Genomic DNA, 17188 nt, shown 5'->3' with positions numbered 1-17188 from the left:
CTTCTCTCTCCCTCTCTTAGTACTCAGATCATTAGTATTCCTTCATCCGATTAGAGTTAAGAGTCCTCCCGTGTGTGCTGAAGGAGATAAGGTAAAGTAAACTCCGGTAAAGTGCGTGAACCGGGGTAAACTTTGTCTCTTTTTCTTTTTCCAGTATTCAGATTAGCATTATTCCTTCACCCGATCTAAGTCAAAAGTCCTTCCTTCCTTCCTTTCTTTCGTGTGTGCTGAAGGAAGGAGAGGAGGAGAGAAAAGTAAACTGAGTAAACTAGATAAATATAAGAGTAGGTGTTGGTATAATCGTGTTCCCTGATCTCTCTCTCTCTCTCTCTCTCTCTCTCTCTCTCTCTCTCTCTCTCTCTCTCTCTCTCTCTCTCTCTCTCTCTCTCTCTCTCTCTCTCTCTCTCTCTCTCTCTCTCTCCGCTACGCATTTAATGAACTGAATTTTTTGTATATATTTTCCTCACTATATTCCAAGAGTGGCTGTAATTTCCTGTAATATTTCGTATTACTTTTATTTTTTTCTCTCTAAATCTTCGGTATTATTGATTTTATCCGCATGACAATCGTTTTCATGAGATTTTCCTTTCGTCCTTCTTTATTACGTTTCATTTTCCGATTTCCCTTTGTTTATCACCAGGAATTGTTCACTGATCCATTCCATATCCCCATATTTTATTCTTTTCTTATTTAAAAGTCTTCTTCCTTTTCTCCACCACACAGTCACACACTCACTCACTCACTCACTCACTCACTCACTCACTCACGCAGTCACTCTCACTCACACTTACCTTTGAGCGAGTGTGTTCCGCCTTACAGTGACATTCTTCCCCCTTGCCGGAGCCTGATGCACTCCCTCCTCTCCCTGACACGCCTCACCACCTCACTCTCCCTGCCGCTGCCATGCCACGCCGGTACCAAGGGACGTGCGATCCTCTCACTCGAGTGGATGGGTTTTTTTCGCCCCTTTTTTTTGATGTTTTGTTTCAGTCACAGCGAGACATAAAATTCTGCACTTGTGTGTATGTGTGTATGTGTGCGTGTGCGTTTACTTTTTTTTTTTTTCTGGTTGGGGTGAGGGTCGTTATTTTTCTTTTCTCTCTCCCTCCCTCTCTCTTTCTCTCTCTCTTTCTCTCTCTTTCTCTCTACTTTTTTTTTTTTATTTATGGTTTAGTTATATGATATTTCGTCTGTTTATTTCTCTTTTCAAATTATTGGTTTTAATCATTCTTTCTCGTCTTTCTTTTTCTTCGCCTGCTTTTTTTAACTGCTTTCTTTTCAATCTATATCAGAGGGAAGCGTTTTGCAGCACTCGGGTCTAACTTGATTACAGCAGCACAGTCTTATCGGCCAGCCAGTCAGTCAGGTAGCACACAGCACACACGCACGGCTGTCTGGTTTGCACCTTTGCACATAACCGGCGCCTCTGTACTCGCTTAGCGCCGCGCGAGCCTCCTCTTGCGTCGGTATCGAGTAGGCGAGCGTGGCCGTGGCAAGCTCTCCCTTCAACGCCGCAACCCAAACTGACTGCACTGGAGCCGCGGCACGCACTCTCTCTCTCTCTCTCTCTCTCTCTCTCTCTCTCTCTCTCTCTCTCTCTCTCTCTCTCTCTCTCTCTCTCTCGTTCCCTCGGGCACCTCCTCCTCCATCGTCTTCCTCTTCTTTCGGTGTATTTCCTGCGCCATTCCGAAGGATAATAACGCTAACCTGACCCTTAATTACAGGTATGTCGCCTTGCGCTTCTACCTTTCTCCTCCTCCTCCTCCTCCTCCTCCTCCTCCTCCTCCTACTCCTCATCTGTTGTCTTTCCTCCTTCTCTTCCTCCTCCTTCTATTCTTCTTCTTGTTCCTCCTCATCTGTTGTCTTTCCTCCTTCTCTTCCTCCTCCTTCTATTCTTCTTGTTCCTCCTCCTCTTCCTCCTTTTCCTCCTCCTCCTCCTCCTCCTCCTCCTCCTCCTTTCACACTTCTTTTCTCCTTTCGTCTTCCGTCTCCTCCTAATCCTAATCCTTATCCTCCTTCTCCTCCACCACCTCCTCCTCCTCTTCCTTCGTGAAGTAAAGGAGGGAATTGGAAAAGCAAAAAAGCGAGTGAAAATGAGAGGAAGAGTAAGTAAGGTTCTGATGAAGGAGGGAAGGTAGGTGGAGGGAGAGGGAGATGGAGAGAAAGTTGAAAGGGAACCAGTTAAATGGAGGAGAGGAGAGGGGAGGGAAGAAAGGATAGGAGGAAAGAGGAAGTGATGTAAGAGCAAACAAAACAAAAAGAAAATAACAAGGGAGGGAGAGGGAAAGTGGAAGGGAAATGAGTGGATAGGAAGGAGAGGAGGAAAGGAAGGTGGACGAGAGAAAACCGAAAGCGAGAGAGAAACAGAAGGAAAGAGAACGGGAAATGAGAGAGAGAGAGAGAGAGAGAGAGAGAGAGAGAGAGAGAGAGAGAGAGAGAGAGAGAGAGAGAGAGAGAGAGGAGAGAGAGAGAGAGAGAGTCATTAGATGATATACAAACCGTGTGTCTGATGTAGTATTTTATTTCCTGTGTGTGTGTGTGTGTGTGTGTGTGTGTGTGTGTGTGTGTGTGTGTGTGTGTGTGTGTGTGTGTGTGTGTGTGTTGTCTTTACTACTGCCAACTGGTTATTTATTTTTTAGATGGGAAATGTTTCTTCAGGTGAATTAAAGATGCACGTTTCAAATGAGATTATTGAGCTTTCTTCATTTCATTCATTTTGCCGCTCATTGCACGTAAATTTATGTACACACACACACACACACACACACACACACACACACACACACACACACACACACACACACACACACACACACACACACACACACACACACACACACACACACACACACGGGAAACATTATTTTAACTTAAGGGAGTTTACATTCTCGTGTGTGTGTGTGTGTGTGTGTGTGTGTGTGTGTGAGAGAGAGAGAGGAGAGAGAGAGAGAGAGAGAGAGAGAGAGAGAGGAGAGAGAGAGAGAGAGAGAGAGAGAGAGAGATAGAGACCAACAGATACACAGACAAAGACAGACAGATAAAATAGACAGGGAGACAGACAGACAGACAGACACAAGCACAGACGCAAAGCAGATCACCAGCATGCATGATCCACACCGGGCCTTTGTGTCGTCAGAACTGTGTTGACATTGACCTTGACCGGTATCTCTATCGGACGAGAAGCCTCGGATAGCTCTGAAAAGAACCGATAATTTAGAGAGAGAGAGAGAGAGAGAGAGAGAGAGAGAGAGAGAGAGAGAGAGAGAGAGAGAGAGAAAGAAAGAGAGAGAACTTCTGGATACAGTTCTTGGAATAATTGTAAAAGAAATCAGTATTCAGAGAAAAAATCAGACCAATGAAAAGAGAGAAAGAGAAAGAGAAAGAAAGTTGTTCACAACAATGTAGATGTAAAAGAAAGAAAGGAAGAAAAGAAATTGAGAGAAAAAAAGTTCTGGTGATCCATTTTATGAGTAACTTTAAAAAAAATCAAGTTAAAGAAAAAATCAAAGAGATCAAATCAAAAATCAAATAAAAAATCAAAAAGAAGAGAGAGAGAGAGAGAGAGAGAGAGAGAGAGAGAGAGAGAGAGAGAGAGAGAGAGATGAGCCGTTCACGACAATGTAGATTTAAAGGGAAAAAAAAAAAAGCGGTATTATGTAAAGAAATTGAGAGAAAAACTCCTGTGATACATTTTCATTTAATAAACACCCAAAAGAAAGAGAAAAAAAAATTCACAACAATGTAAATTATTTAAAGGGAAGAAAAAGCAGGAAAAGAGAAATTGAAAGAATAAAGTAGTCCTGTGATCCATTTTTCATTAATAAACATCATAACACCCCATTTCTCACCATCCCCACACTTCCTGGACACCCCTCCCTGTCTCCCATTCCCACCCCCTCCCCCCCAAAAAAAAAAAAAGAAAATAGAGGTGCGGCCCATTTTCTCTTTCTTTTATTCGTCCGGATCCGGATTTCGCTTCAAAGTCACCCGTTTCCATCCGAAATGTAATGGTTCGGATATCGGGCGTTTCGTGGAGCGTAAAGCGGGGCGGCGATGCTTCTGTCCCCCCTCACCCCCCAGTTGAATTGATTAGAGAGAGAGAGAGAGAGAGAGAGAGAGAGAGAGAGGACTGACTTCTTGAAATCTTTAACAGAAACGTGATTTTTTATTATCTCCGTACACTGCGTCATATTCAAATGTTTCGGGGTTACCGTGACATTTAAGCAACGTCAGAGAGAGGCTTTCATTAAAATTTCAATGGGTATTTCTTTCTTGTTTGTTTGTTTTTTTATTTCCCTTCATCCGCCCCCTACCCCTTTTTCTTTTCTTTTTTTCTTCAAATAGCGTCGGAAGTTAATTATTATGTATACGTTCAACCCTTTCTCGACTTTCTTCTCCCGAGTTGGCGTAAATAAAAATGGATAACTGTTTGTGTATTTCATCAGTTACATCATCATTACATTCATGCACCTTATCACCTTTATATCGTCAGCACCATTATCTCTCTTGTTTCTGGAGGAAGAAGAAAAAATAGTGTACGACACGTGGCTTGTTGACGTCATACACAGAGCAGAAATGACGTACATTACTCCATTTTCTTCTTGTGTTGTAAAGGTCTCTCTCTCTCTCTCTCTCTCTCTCTCTCTCTCTCTCTCTCTCTCTCTCTCTCTCTCTCTCTCTCTCTCTCTCTCTCTCTCTCGTAGCCTTTCCGCGTTATAAAATCGCCCTAAAATCAAAATAAACCACTTTGCGCCTTATGATCCGGTTGTTGCGGCACGAGTCTTTATTTTCAATTGCTTGGTCATTCCATTAATCACAGAAAATATTCCTCTTAGCGACATGGACCGTGCGCACCCTCAATCATGAAAACAAGCGACAATCCACAGTAAAGGATCCAGAGCTTTGTTTGGCCAGGAACGTGGCGAACCGAACCTCTTGCGTGGCGATGAATGAACCCTTGTCATTATTCAAGCTTGTTTCCAGATGCACTTCAAAAGCCAATAAGCTGTTGTCTTACCTTCCCGCTCTGATTGCCTGACGTGTGCCTCCCCACCCCTTCCCCTCCCCTCTCATCCCCTCCCCCTTTCCTCCCGTCCACTCCACGCTGACTGCCCCCTCCGCTCCTTTCTCCACTCTTGCTCTCCCTCTCCACCCTCCATCCTCACTGTCTCCCCCCACTCTTTCCTCCACTCTTGCTCTCCCCCGCTACTATCTTCCCTGGCTGGCCCACCCTCCTCTCTCTCCACCCGTGCTCTCCTCGCTCACCTTCCACACAGGCTATCCCTCTCCTCCACTGTCCCTCCACCTTCCTCCCTCCATCTTCCCTCCACCCTGACCACCCACTCTCCCTTCATCTCCCCCTCACTGCCCCCCTTCACCCCTTCCACCATCCACACTGACACACTCCACCATGCACGCGACAAGACGTGTATTCCGGGGCTTGCCACGCATACGTATATCAGGAGAGAGCGATGACACGAAGCAGGTATTGACAAAGTGAAATACCAGGATCAAATATCAATTGGGCGCCACAGTTTATCGTAATTGACTCGTCACATTCACAGGTGCCGTGTCCCTAATCGCTTCTCTCAGGTACTAATGGCCCGTGACTGAAATATTTCATCCTTGCCTCTTTTTTTTTTTTCTTTTTATTCATAATGTTAATTCGACTAAACATATTTTTTCAGTTCGCTGACCGAAGTGTTAATAAAGTTGCCTGTATTTATTTACGACTGCCAGATGTATGATAAGCGTGTGTTTAATGTACGATAGTTATGCAATTTTGACGAGTATTAGTCATTCAGTTATTCATTTCACGCTGTAGTTCCCGGCTATGACAATACACCGAACTTGATTTTATTTCATAGTTTATTGCTCGAATTTACGTGTTCTATTTTGAGACATGCAGACTGATGTGGTATTCAGAAACTTCACCGCATTATTGGTGGCTGCCAAACAGAAGATGGATTTTGTTTTTTCATTACCAGTCTGATACAAAATCGTGGTTCTCTTTTATGTTCAGTATTAGATTTTTGGTCTCCTTTGTGTGTGTGTGTGTGTGTGTGTGTGTGCGCGCGCTTGATATCATCTATTCCCTGTGATTTTCTGACACGTTTTCTTTCTTCCTCCTCCTTTTTCTAGGAAGTTTCTTCATGATGGTACCCACAATATGTATAATAACAACGACTATGTAACTAATGAAGACAAGAATAGCAGAGGTAATGAACACGGCGAATAAAACGTACACAAACCAACACAGCGCCACAAACCGCACATGCTAGGTCATACAAGTTTCAAAACCACACCGTTGCGAATAAGTCTGCCCCTTCCACACACGCACAGGCTCACGCACACCCGCAAAGTCAGCCATTGTCAGCACTACTCGAGGGGCAAGGCAGAAGTTACAATAGCTCCCAGACTGCCATTCATACACAGAGGGAGATTATTTGTCAGTTCTGTAGACAAAGCAATGCCCCTCCTTCTTCTTCTCCTCCTCCTCCTCCTCCTGCTCTTTCCCTCACACAAGTTTAAATCCTCCCCCTTGTGGAATTACGGGTGAATTTTATGCGCCAGAAAACTACGGATTATAATGAATAGTTTTCTTTCTCCCTCCTTATCTCCTCTTTCTCCTCCTTGTCCCTGCATTGATTCGAAGCGATGATTGGTGCAAGGTTACCGAGGGAGAATAGAACATGGCTGTTTTTGTGTTGATTTTTACCTGTCCGAACAAACACACACGTGCGCATTAAAGTTATTCGATATATTAAGTTAATTCAGTTGTTAATGTATGTATTTATCTTCCTCCCTAAGGGTACGAGGAGACTTATTAATATGGGTATTAGTATTACCATTAGCACGTATGAAAATGTCCATGGAGAAATTCAGAATATGATATCTTTTAGATAGAGAATCACAGATGGCATCACAACATAATCGAAAGGGAAACAAAAGAAGCACAACAATAGCTCTCAAGTAAACGAGAATAGAGTCAAGACTTGAATGAGGATTTTGTGCGCTCACCGTGCCATTAGTGGGGTGCAGCACAATGCAGGTAATTCGGGTTATTTAAGTAGATAGCCAATTCGCCCCAATGGTGAGTTCTCCCAGTGACAGCTTGCCGCTTTCCCCCACACAGGTGAGCATGAAGGTAAACAAATATTCCGTGAAAACAAAAGAAAAAGATAATAAAGATGAGTCTAAAACAAAGGTAAACAATAGCATTCATTCTCCCGTGATAGAAACAGTAAACTGGAAATAAAAGTATAACAGGTGCATTTTATCCTACCACGAAAGAAAAGAAACACACAATATATATATATATATATATATATATATATATATATATATATATATATATATATATATATATATATATATATATATATATATATATATATATATATATATATATATATATATATATATAATTGTTGAAATCCACAGCATTGACTGCATTCTTAAATTAAACTACAAATCAGACAGTTCAATCGGTGTTGTAGACTTCAGTAAGGCGTGCTTACAAAATAGCTTCCTTCCCCCAAAGAAAACACTATTATTATTTGTTGCAATGGGAGGAGCGGAGCAGAGCGAGAAATAGGGAGTGTCGTGTGTGTTATTCCATTAATTCCTTTGGAATACCTTTCATTCTTGAGAGAACAAGTATGGTTGTTATCCCACGATATTTCGTCTTCTCAGATGGCGACATTTATATTTTTTCTGTTGGTCTGATTTTCTTTTCTAAATTCAAATTATTAAAAGTGAATTTTTTTAGAGTCAAATCTCCACAAGATAACTGTCTCAACATGAAATACAGCTCAAGATTGAGTGGAAAGCAATCAAAGTTGACCTCAAAACCACCCCCAGTCATGATCGACAGATTTTCCCGCTCCTCTCTCGGCACAGAGCGGCCGGTGCAGGAAGAAGGGTCCCCATTGGCCTGGCGTAGTGGGACATAAACAAGCTGGAACAGGGCAAGAATGGCTCTCACGACACTGACCTTCAGCGTCCTCAAGCACACTAGGACCTTCCTTCAGACAGATCAACTTACCAGAACCTGATCAGCTGACCCACCACCCATCGCCACCCTGGGGACCTCGCAGGTTAAGGCACCAAAATCCTAAGCCTCGTATTCTCAAACGTTTTAGGGTTTTATCTTCTCTACGCTCAAGGCTGTTATGAAAATTACAGGGGTATATAAATGGAAATAAAGTAAAGATTTGCCTGAATTTCTTTCCGGCCTTACAATTGTTAAACTCTATCCCTATTTACTGTGGTCCACCCAAAGACAGGGACTTATCTGAGCAGTTGCTGAAGTGAGCAGTGCGGGTCAAACTCGACGACTATAGAGTGGGGTGTTGAGTCTTTGTGACGACCATCGTGGTGATGGCGAAGAGTTACTGCCTTAATTTGTCCTGGTGTGATTTTGGAAGAGAACTGTGGCAATATGGCATCCATCTACTTGGGTGGATATTAATTGTACGGGCTTAGCTAAGTGTGTGTGTGTGTGTGTGTTTGTGTGTGTTTTGAATGTATGTATGCCTCTCTCTCTCTCTCTCTCTCTCTCTCTCTCTCTCTCTCTCTCTCTCTCTCTCTCTCTCTCTCTACTATCATATTGCATAATGCGGTTATGGCGGTGGTGGTTATGATGGCATAATGAAACAAGTAATTGAAGCCAAGCTGAAGTTCCGAAGCGTGTGTCTGTCTTAGCTACTTTGAGCCTTGCGTGGGGGAGTGTGGGAACATTCCAGCTCTCCTCCTCGACCAGGTAAGGTGTTCAGGTGTTGCCCCGTTACTGATAAGCTCTTCGTTCACTTTGTGGTATACTTGTTAGTTATAAGTTACTTATAATTATTTTATGAAATCACTGGATTTAAAAATAAGCAAATAAACTTTGAATAACCAATCATAAATTTATTCAGTTTATCCACCTCTGTGTCCGGCATATGTAAACATTTGAAGTACTGTAAGAATTTTTTTTCTTGGACACGGGAGAAGCAGGATGTTGTCATTTTATTCATTTATTTTTATTTATTTTTTTTTTTTTACACGAGGCGGTAGTATATCTTACAGTTGTAGGTGACGGATTTTTTTTTTTCTAATTGAAAGGGTTAAGAATGATGTCAAGTAATCGATAAGGTAAGTATATTCATTAACGGCAATATTCATGTTCATTATTTTAACAGCCGGGTCTTCTTATTTCTTCTTTAACAGTTATGGTTTTCTATGCGCAACAGATCTTAAGCCTTGGGCGAATTGGGGGAAGTAAAGGAAACTGCCAGACTACCTAACCCAACCAACCACTATGCAGTTAACCATACAGCGAGCCAGCCAGCCAGCCAACTATGCATCAGGGGGCGGAATAAGTTTCGTATGAGTAAGAGCAGTCTCCAGGATGAGTGAGGGAAGTAAGGGTATTGAAGGTGAAATGCTTTTGTCTTTTACGTTTCTCTTGAATTAGGTTTATCAGCAACGTATGAATAGGTTGTCATATAGTCAGTTATTGGATTAGTGACTGAAACCTGATGTGGTATTCGGTAATAACTACCGATCAACTATGAGTGAGGGAGAGAGTGAGGGAAGGTGGAAGGGAAAAACAAAAGAGGGAAGGATTTTTATTCAAGAAAGGAAGAGAAAGGAATTGTTACTTAAGGAAGTATGGAAAACGGAATGAATGGAATGTATTATACATATGGTTGTGTATTTGTGGAGGGATAGGATACCTAAGAAGTGCGGAATGATGGTTCCATTGTCGTGGCGATGTTAGGGTGATCACTCAGTCCGTGTCCACACAAGGGGCAGTTCCCACCAAGCACTGTGCGGTGATAGTATATTCCCCGCTTGTTTAGCGACATTAGCACATCGAGCAGCTGCGGCAGGGCTTTTGCCTTTCACTTCGTGAAGTGGGCGTGGCCAAGCGATGAAATGTGATGTCATTCAGAGTGCGGTACGGTTTGTGTGAACGTTAGCGGTAAGTGGTGGTATCGTGACCAACCAACAAAATAACAACCGTTATAAAATCTTCACTCAGTATTCAAGAATTTCTGTATGTAATTTTCATCCACAAAATGCGGCGTAATTTCAGTCATCAGTAATTCTTCGTTCTTCGTAGAGGAAAACGTGCATAATGTCTGCGCTACTTCGATTTATGTAATTTACACTTTATAAAGAAACGCACAAAGTCGCACCGCAGCAACTTGCCAAACACATTCAGTTAGAAAACACTTAATATCAGCATCACATTAGTTCAATTAAAATTCAGTAGAAAAGCACTCGCAGAATATAACACAATCTCATTCAATACAAAACAAAGAACATGTGCATGTATCAAAATAATAAACTCAACCATCCTGTCATTGTTCCTCCTCTTACCTGATCATGAAATAATTGATTTCAAGACTGCATTACAACTTATAAGTTCCGCTTGTGTGATTTCGTCCATCTCGCCCGCGGCCATCCTCAGGCCAGGCCTCTCGGAATCTCTGGTCTCTACTACTCTTGCTCTCTGGTCTCTCTCTGCTGCTCTGCTTTCTTCTACCTCTGCTACTGACTTCTTCCTCAATTACGTGACCTAATATGCTCTGGTTTATGCTACATTTTTTCTTCAAAAGGTTATCCCCATGTTGAGGTCGAAATTCACGTACATTCTTACACACACACACACACACATATATACAGTACACTTTATGTACATGACCCGCCCACATACTTGGCGGTATATATATAACTTTACCCAGTCAGGGCGGAGTTTGGGGTATAAGGGGAGAGTGAGAAGCTAGGTAGACACGGTAAGTCGCTTTTCCCCTCGTTCGCACACACTGTCCCGCTAGGTGCTGCGCTTGCATTTTTTGGTTGGTACTGCGTCAGCCGACATCATTTCATGTCAGGCTCCCTCGCTTACAGTTAGTCTTCATGATTATAACCATTTTCCGTGTGGGGCATGTCTGCTTGGGCCTCCTCATCCTTTCGCATGAAGTGTTTCAAAACAAAACCTGCTGCGCTGGTACTGGGTTTGTTTTCTCTATTCCACTTTCTTCCTCCTTGTATTCTTATTTAGTTATTCTTTTGCAATGTTGGTTTACCACAGTTGTATGATCTTGAAAAGTAATACAAGTGGGTGACGTGTATATATATATATGCACCGTCGCTCCACATCTGCCATCAAACAGCAGGCATTCCCTAAACCACGGGCAAGAGCACTTCGATTATTTGCCCATTCTCTCTCCGCTTATGACCTCTTTCATAAAGTTTAGAAGTATTTTCTTGTAAAATGTGCAACCATTACCTCTATCTCTAACATTAAATATTTTTACTTTCACAGTTTTCACTTATACTGTAGCTACTTGCACCTCTTTGCAGGTTCATGGTGAGGATGAAGTGTGGCAAGTGATGAATGATGGCTGATCTTCATGCTCTTGCTGTATTGTGGTCACCTGACAATTGTATAAATATGCAGCGCTGTTTAACCCCCGTGGTTATTGTAATTAACGTTGCGTGTTAGACTCGTGGACTGATAGTGTTGTCAATTAATGTGCAGCAGTGATAAAGTCCTAGACTCCCCAAATATATAATACTAAAGAATTGAGTTTTCACTTAAGTCATGTTCTCCGGAGGCTCTGAGGTATCGTAAAGCAATTGAGATCAGTAATTCCCGTTACAGATGGTGGATATTCCTCCTATCTGCTCCACTAACTAGAGTAATCTAGGCCTTCATGTACGGCAGTCTCAGGTTGTCAACTAATCTCATCTGACCTGGAACAGAAGAAAGTTTTATTAGAAATTTAAAGTAGGATTGTAATTTATGGTAAAACCTATGACAATATCCCAACACAAACGTTTTTGATATCTACACTTGTACACTATACACTGAATCGTATAACTTCCTCTGACTTTATTTCCTCTCCCAATACTGACTTTATCTCCTCTCCCAATACCAACATGAGCTGATTCTCACTGGTGCGGACCCAATGACTGGAGATTGGTGCCAGTACACCGCCCACAGCTTCTCACTGTAAGTGGCAGTCCATATCAACAGGCAGGCACACCCTCAGACCTTGGAAATGTGACATGGAATTATTGCACTCTTAATCATACTTGAGGCAACATAAGATATTAATCACTTTACGTCGAGTGTCTGGCATCTTGTATGATTTTGGATACCACGTAAACTCAGATTATCTACCAATGTTTATCATACCCAAGGGGAAAAAACAAAATTCTCCATTGAAATTTATCATTGGACTCTGCACATTACTTTGGACTTAGATTCATTGAAATTTATCATTGGACTCTGCACATTACTTTGGACTTCGATTGGTTTTTCCTTCAGTAAAAATAGATCAATAACAGATGAAGAAAATGGCGTTTATTGTTCCCCTGTGCCCATCATGACACCACTGCGTTGCCATTGCCAGGCTGCCTCCCTTGTCAAGCGTGCCAGTACTGCAGCAGAAATGCATAGCTGGCAACTCACACCGGCGGGCCGCGGGACCCAGCCAGGTGGCACCCACGTTCTCCATGAGCCCCAGTACTTGAACTTGTATAAATCTATATTTTTGCAACCTAATCACATACAGTAAAGCTAGTGAGCATGATAACTCAAGAAAAATTTCCCCTTAAATAGTGCGAGTAATGATAAACATGCGAGGTAGGGCCTCTGGGGCTGGGGGCGCCGTCGTCGCGGCGACAGCAAGAAATTTAATAATGAGTTGACCGTCCGTCTTAGTATAATGTCCTTGATATTGGTAATTGATGCTGTGCGCGTGAGCGAGGAGGAAAGATGCACCTAAGATGCCAAGTCAGTTTGGTGGTATAAGCGCTGTCCATAGTCTTGCCAGCGAGGACACCGAGCGCGACAGTAGTACTCGCAACACCGCTCGTCCTGCGTACAAGTAAGTTTGTTGGGATTTTGCACTACTTTGCCTACCTCAATCGTGATAAACAAGTTAGTGTGTACTGTGTGGGATGTCACCAATGCCATGCCTAGTTTCTGAGTTTCATTGAAATGCAGATATGAAGGCGAGCCATGGGAAGCTGTCCTTGGGAATTAATTGAACCCTTGACCAAACAATCAGGGCAAACATGCGAACTTGACATCTTCGCAGTGCCACAAGTGATCACGTGCTCGAGTGGAGTTGATCAGCCTTGCCCACCATGTTACAAATCGAATGAACATTTAAATGGTAATGGGACCATTTATTTATAAGTAGGTACTTGTGATATCCAAGGATGTTAGAAAATGTTTTTCTTCCAGTATTATCATGGAGGACACACGAATAAAAAAAATTGCTGACACCGTTTCAACACATCCTGACTTCCCTAAGCCTGGAATCCTATTTCGGTAAGGCCTGTAACAGTTTACCTCTTCAGTAGCTGAGGCAAATCTTTTCATGTGTTTATTTAATCCTTACATATACAGTAGACTAATCCTTCGTTAAACTGTGAAGTAATTCTTTATAACAGGTCAGATCCCCTATCCCCCAGATCCCTCAAACAAGCTTGAGGATCAGGTGGAAAAGCGGAGTTTTTTGGGTGTAGGAGGAAAAATTTGAACTTTCATGAAAAGTAAGGATGAGATGCCATATTCTGAAAACGGAAATTTATAGCCTAACTTAACTCAACCTAACCTAACCTAACTGGGAAGGTTTTGCTCCCCTGAATCCCCTCCTTAAAGACAATAACCTAACATTACCTAACCTGACCATGGGGTTTTATGCCCTTGTATGCCTCCTTAAGGACATTAACCTAACCAGAACTAACCTAACCTGGCCTAACCATATACTTTAATAGGAACTAGAAGGTCCAGAGTGTGGTTGGTTGACCTCCTCTTCCTCATCCTCAAAGGATATTGGTGCTACCAATTGTCAGCACAAAATTGATTTTGGCAAAGCATCGTACAGTCTTAAGAAATGTACATGCAAGTTGCCTTGCTTATGGAATTGCGCAGTACAAGTGCAATAAAATTGTGTTACTAAATTTGCACTCAGCTGCCATAGTGATATTGAGTACCCTTGTGGGTAGCCGGCTGACTGGCTGCTACCACATGTACACATAGTGATTGGCCAAAAATTAGTTGGAAATAAATGACATTCAGTGATGTTCTAATGTGTCATTGAAGAGACAACCCTTATTGGTTGAATGAAAGAGATGTAAGTGAGCATGTGGCATTCCATACTGAAAACCAACATGTTAACACAATTGAGCCAGGGCAGGGTTGAAAGTGGTGCAGAACTTGCTGGATTTGGAAAAGATCCAAGACGCAGCACATTCATGGAGCTATTACAACCATGTCATGTGTGTCCTCAAAAAGATTATTATATTTATGGCAAGGCCTAGAAAATATGTAAGTTTGATTATTGCATACGACAGACTTATTATAAAGAATAAGCAACTGTACTAATTAGGGAAGTGAGGTTGGTTTATTCAGGCTGCCCAGGGGGTCTGATATCCACTGCTTAAATAAAGTCAGTAGTCACTTGACTCATTGACACTGGTCGGGGCATGGGTTGCTGACAGAAGCCAAGTGACAACCAGCCAGCCTCAAATGCACAATCCCCCCTCTACATTTCTGTCCACACAACCATCTGGCTGGTACAGTAGACAACAACTTTGAGCTGGCTGGGAGTGCCAGGCATATAGGTTCAAATACTGCTTGGGTCTGAAAGTTCTTACTGAAAGGGTGCTGTCCCCCTTGAGCATGGGGATGGGTGTGTGTAAGGGTGATTGTGTGCAGGTCACAGCCTTGCCCTCAGCTGTCTATCTATAAGCTGTCAACTTATGGGAGGATTCAAGTGCTGAAACACACAAACACTGTAATGTAGTGGTTAGTATGCTCAGCTCACAACCAAGAAGGCCCAAGTTTGACTGTGAATGATATCAGTCCTTCCCATTGATTCATGTTTGTAAGCTCTGTGCTCTTTTCGGTGGGGGGAACAGCTTGCTGGGTGACCAGCATACAACAGTAGGTGAATTACATGAACACACACACACACACACCATAAATGTCCCTTTTCTTTAACAGTCATTTAAACTGAGCAAAATTACCAGCATGAAGGAAGAGCAAGCATGCAGATTGACATTTTGAAGCAGCCAAACATCAGCCTGTGGCTCTTACAACTAACTGGCACATACTGCTGTCTTTACTGGCAATGCCATAGGCTGTTGAATATTCCAGCAGCCAACACATGCAACACTGACATGTGACCATGCCAGGGAGCTGATACATGTTTGAAATTAAGTGCTAGAAGGAAAAATGCTGCAGACATCATAAAAAATGTAACAAAATAGTAGTTCTGTTGTGAAAAAATGGTGCTACTCAACAAGGTGATTTTTTTTTATTAGAGTAACATATTAAGGAATAAATATCCCCCTCCGCTGATCAGGTATTATCCCTTACCAGAAAAGGCCTCATCCAGTCTCAAAGTCATATTTGAGATCTTCACATTCCTGGTCACTATGCACTCTTACTGTCCACCATGAAAACAACACACAAATTTCTTTCAGTATTTACAAGTACTGCTTTAGACTAGCATTGTTATAAGCTATAATGTATTTTATGCAATTTCTTAAAACAGATGACATTTAATTAGAAATAAAAAGTCTTGTTGCTTTGGGATTTGAGACTAAGTTACAAGTTGGGGTTAAAAGAGAGTTAAAAGACTAAAGGAGACTCCCATTGAAGACTTACATTGAGATGAGGTTATTTGAATATATAGGCATAGTAATTGTGTGTAAGTGGTCATATCAAATGGAACACTGAGGAAGAGGAAATCTTATAACTACCCACTCATCCACTAATTTCCTTGTTTAATAACTCGATAAATCTTACCTTTTCACCCAGAGATATTTTTCCTGTCTTGGCTGATCCTGCAGTCTTCAATGACCTCATAAATGTGATGGTGGAGCGTGTCCAAGCCAGCCATCCGACTCCTGATGTAGTGGTTGGGTTAGAGTCCCGAGGGTTTCTTTTTGGCACCCCACTGGCTTTGGCTTTGAAGGTGCCATTTGTCCCAGTGCGCAAGAAGGGCAAGTTACCAGGAGAAGTGAAGCAAGTCTCCTTCTCCCTGGAATATGGAACAGTAAGAACTATGGCTGAAAATAATGCTGGGTATTTTTGTTAAATAAGTCGTGTTGAGAATGAATAGCTAACATTAAATTTGTTCTTTATAATTTTATTAATTATTATTTACTTTCTTGCTAATGGTAAAGTTATTTTATTAAAAAAGCCTGCTCATACTGCTGTTCCCCCCACCCCCCAAAAAAAAAGAAAAACAAGAAGATTCAAGAGAGCAGTTCAGTTTTCGAGGTGTCAATATTCCTCTCCTAAAGTAATTAGTCATATACACAAGGTAATACATAAATGGAAAAAATGTTCATTAGTAAAAGGGATAAAGGAGTTACTCATTAATTCTTGCATTAGTAAGGTGGACAATAGGGAGAAGATTAAACAAAGTCATGTGCAGCAAGACCTTAGAAGGAGGGTGTTGGCATGCTGTTAACAAGTTTTTAAGAACAATAATATAGAAATAATGACAGATGGTAAGAGATGCAACATTGTGATAGTGGAAGAATCAAGACAGTCATTTATAGAAGAGAGATAAAAAAAGCTTCTGATCCCACTCTGTTTAGGAGGCCTGTATGAGTTTAATGTCCTCCTAGCAGTACCCTCTACATGGAAAGATAAGGTTCCTGTATAGAGTAAGCAACTGGGAAGGGGAAAGGTATAGGCAGAGGCAGTGCAGAACACTGAATTTCATGGAAACAAATTCTTCCAAATGAACGTTAAACTTCTGCAATACAATAAATATATTTACAGTAAAGATGAAGACAAAATGATCAAAATAACAAGTTTTCAGGGGATGCTGTCCTGGTAAATGAATGGATAGAAAATAGGATATTTCATGAAATCCAAGCTCAGTATTACCTGAATGCAAACTACAATTAATTGCATAGGTATGTACCTGCAAACTACAATTAATTGCATAGGTATGTACCTATGTACATACATTGATATTGGTGGCTTTTATAAAGTCATATCAACCTTATGTAACCATTTCAGGATATTTTTGAAGCACAAGCTGGGAGAATAAAAGCTGGACAAAATGTATTGATTGTGGATGATCTCCTTGCCACTGGGGGTAAGTTTAAATCCTTGAAATCTCTGTAAAAGACAAAATTATTGTTAACTGAAACT

General features: G+C 41.7%; 2 protein-coding genes across 6 annotated transcripts in view; one reads left to right on the top strand and one right to left on the bottom strand.

Annotated features, from left to right (window-relative positions):
* Positions 1-1532, bottom strand: part of LOC135115857 (hemicentin-2-like) — an 82890-nt gene extending 81358 nt beyond the window's left edge. For all 3 annotated transcript variants that reach the window (XM_064032890.1, XM_064032892.1, XM_064032891.1), the window contains exon 1: positions 792-1532. The gene's annotated coding sequence lies outside the window, so the exon portion shown is untranslated. The remainder of the gene's footprint in view (positions 1-791) is intronic.
* The window catches only part of LOC135115858 (adenine phosphoribosyltransferase-like), a 183532-nt gene that overhangs the window by 164582 nt on the left and 1762 nt on the right, over positions 1-17188 (top strand). For 2 of the 3 annotated variants that reach the window (XR_010276073.1, XM_064032893.1), the window contains exons 5-7: positions 13250-13336; positions 15836-16073; positions 17054-17132. Coding sequence is in view for 2 of the 3 variants with exons in the window: in XM_064032893.1 (XP_063888963.1) it covers positions 13250-13336; positions 15836-16073; positions 17054-17132 (404 nt within the window). In the remaining variant the exon portion in view is untranslated. Of the gene's footprint in view, positions 1-12467; positions 12888-13249; positions 13337-15835; positions 16074-17053; positions 17133-17188 lie in introns of those variants that run through there. The other variant, XM_064032895.1, reaches the window with a different exon arrangement.

Source organism: Scylla paramamosain, chromosome 30 (assembly GCF_035594125.1).
Source record: "Scylla paramamosain isolate STU-SP2022 chromosome 30, ASM3559412v1, whole genome shotgun sequence".
NCBI lineage: Eukaryota > Metazoa > Arthropoda > Malacostraca > Decapoda > Portunidae > Scylla > Scylla paramamosain.
Note: the sequence above shows the minus strand (reverse complement) of the source record. Positions and strands in the feature narration are given on the sequence as shown.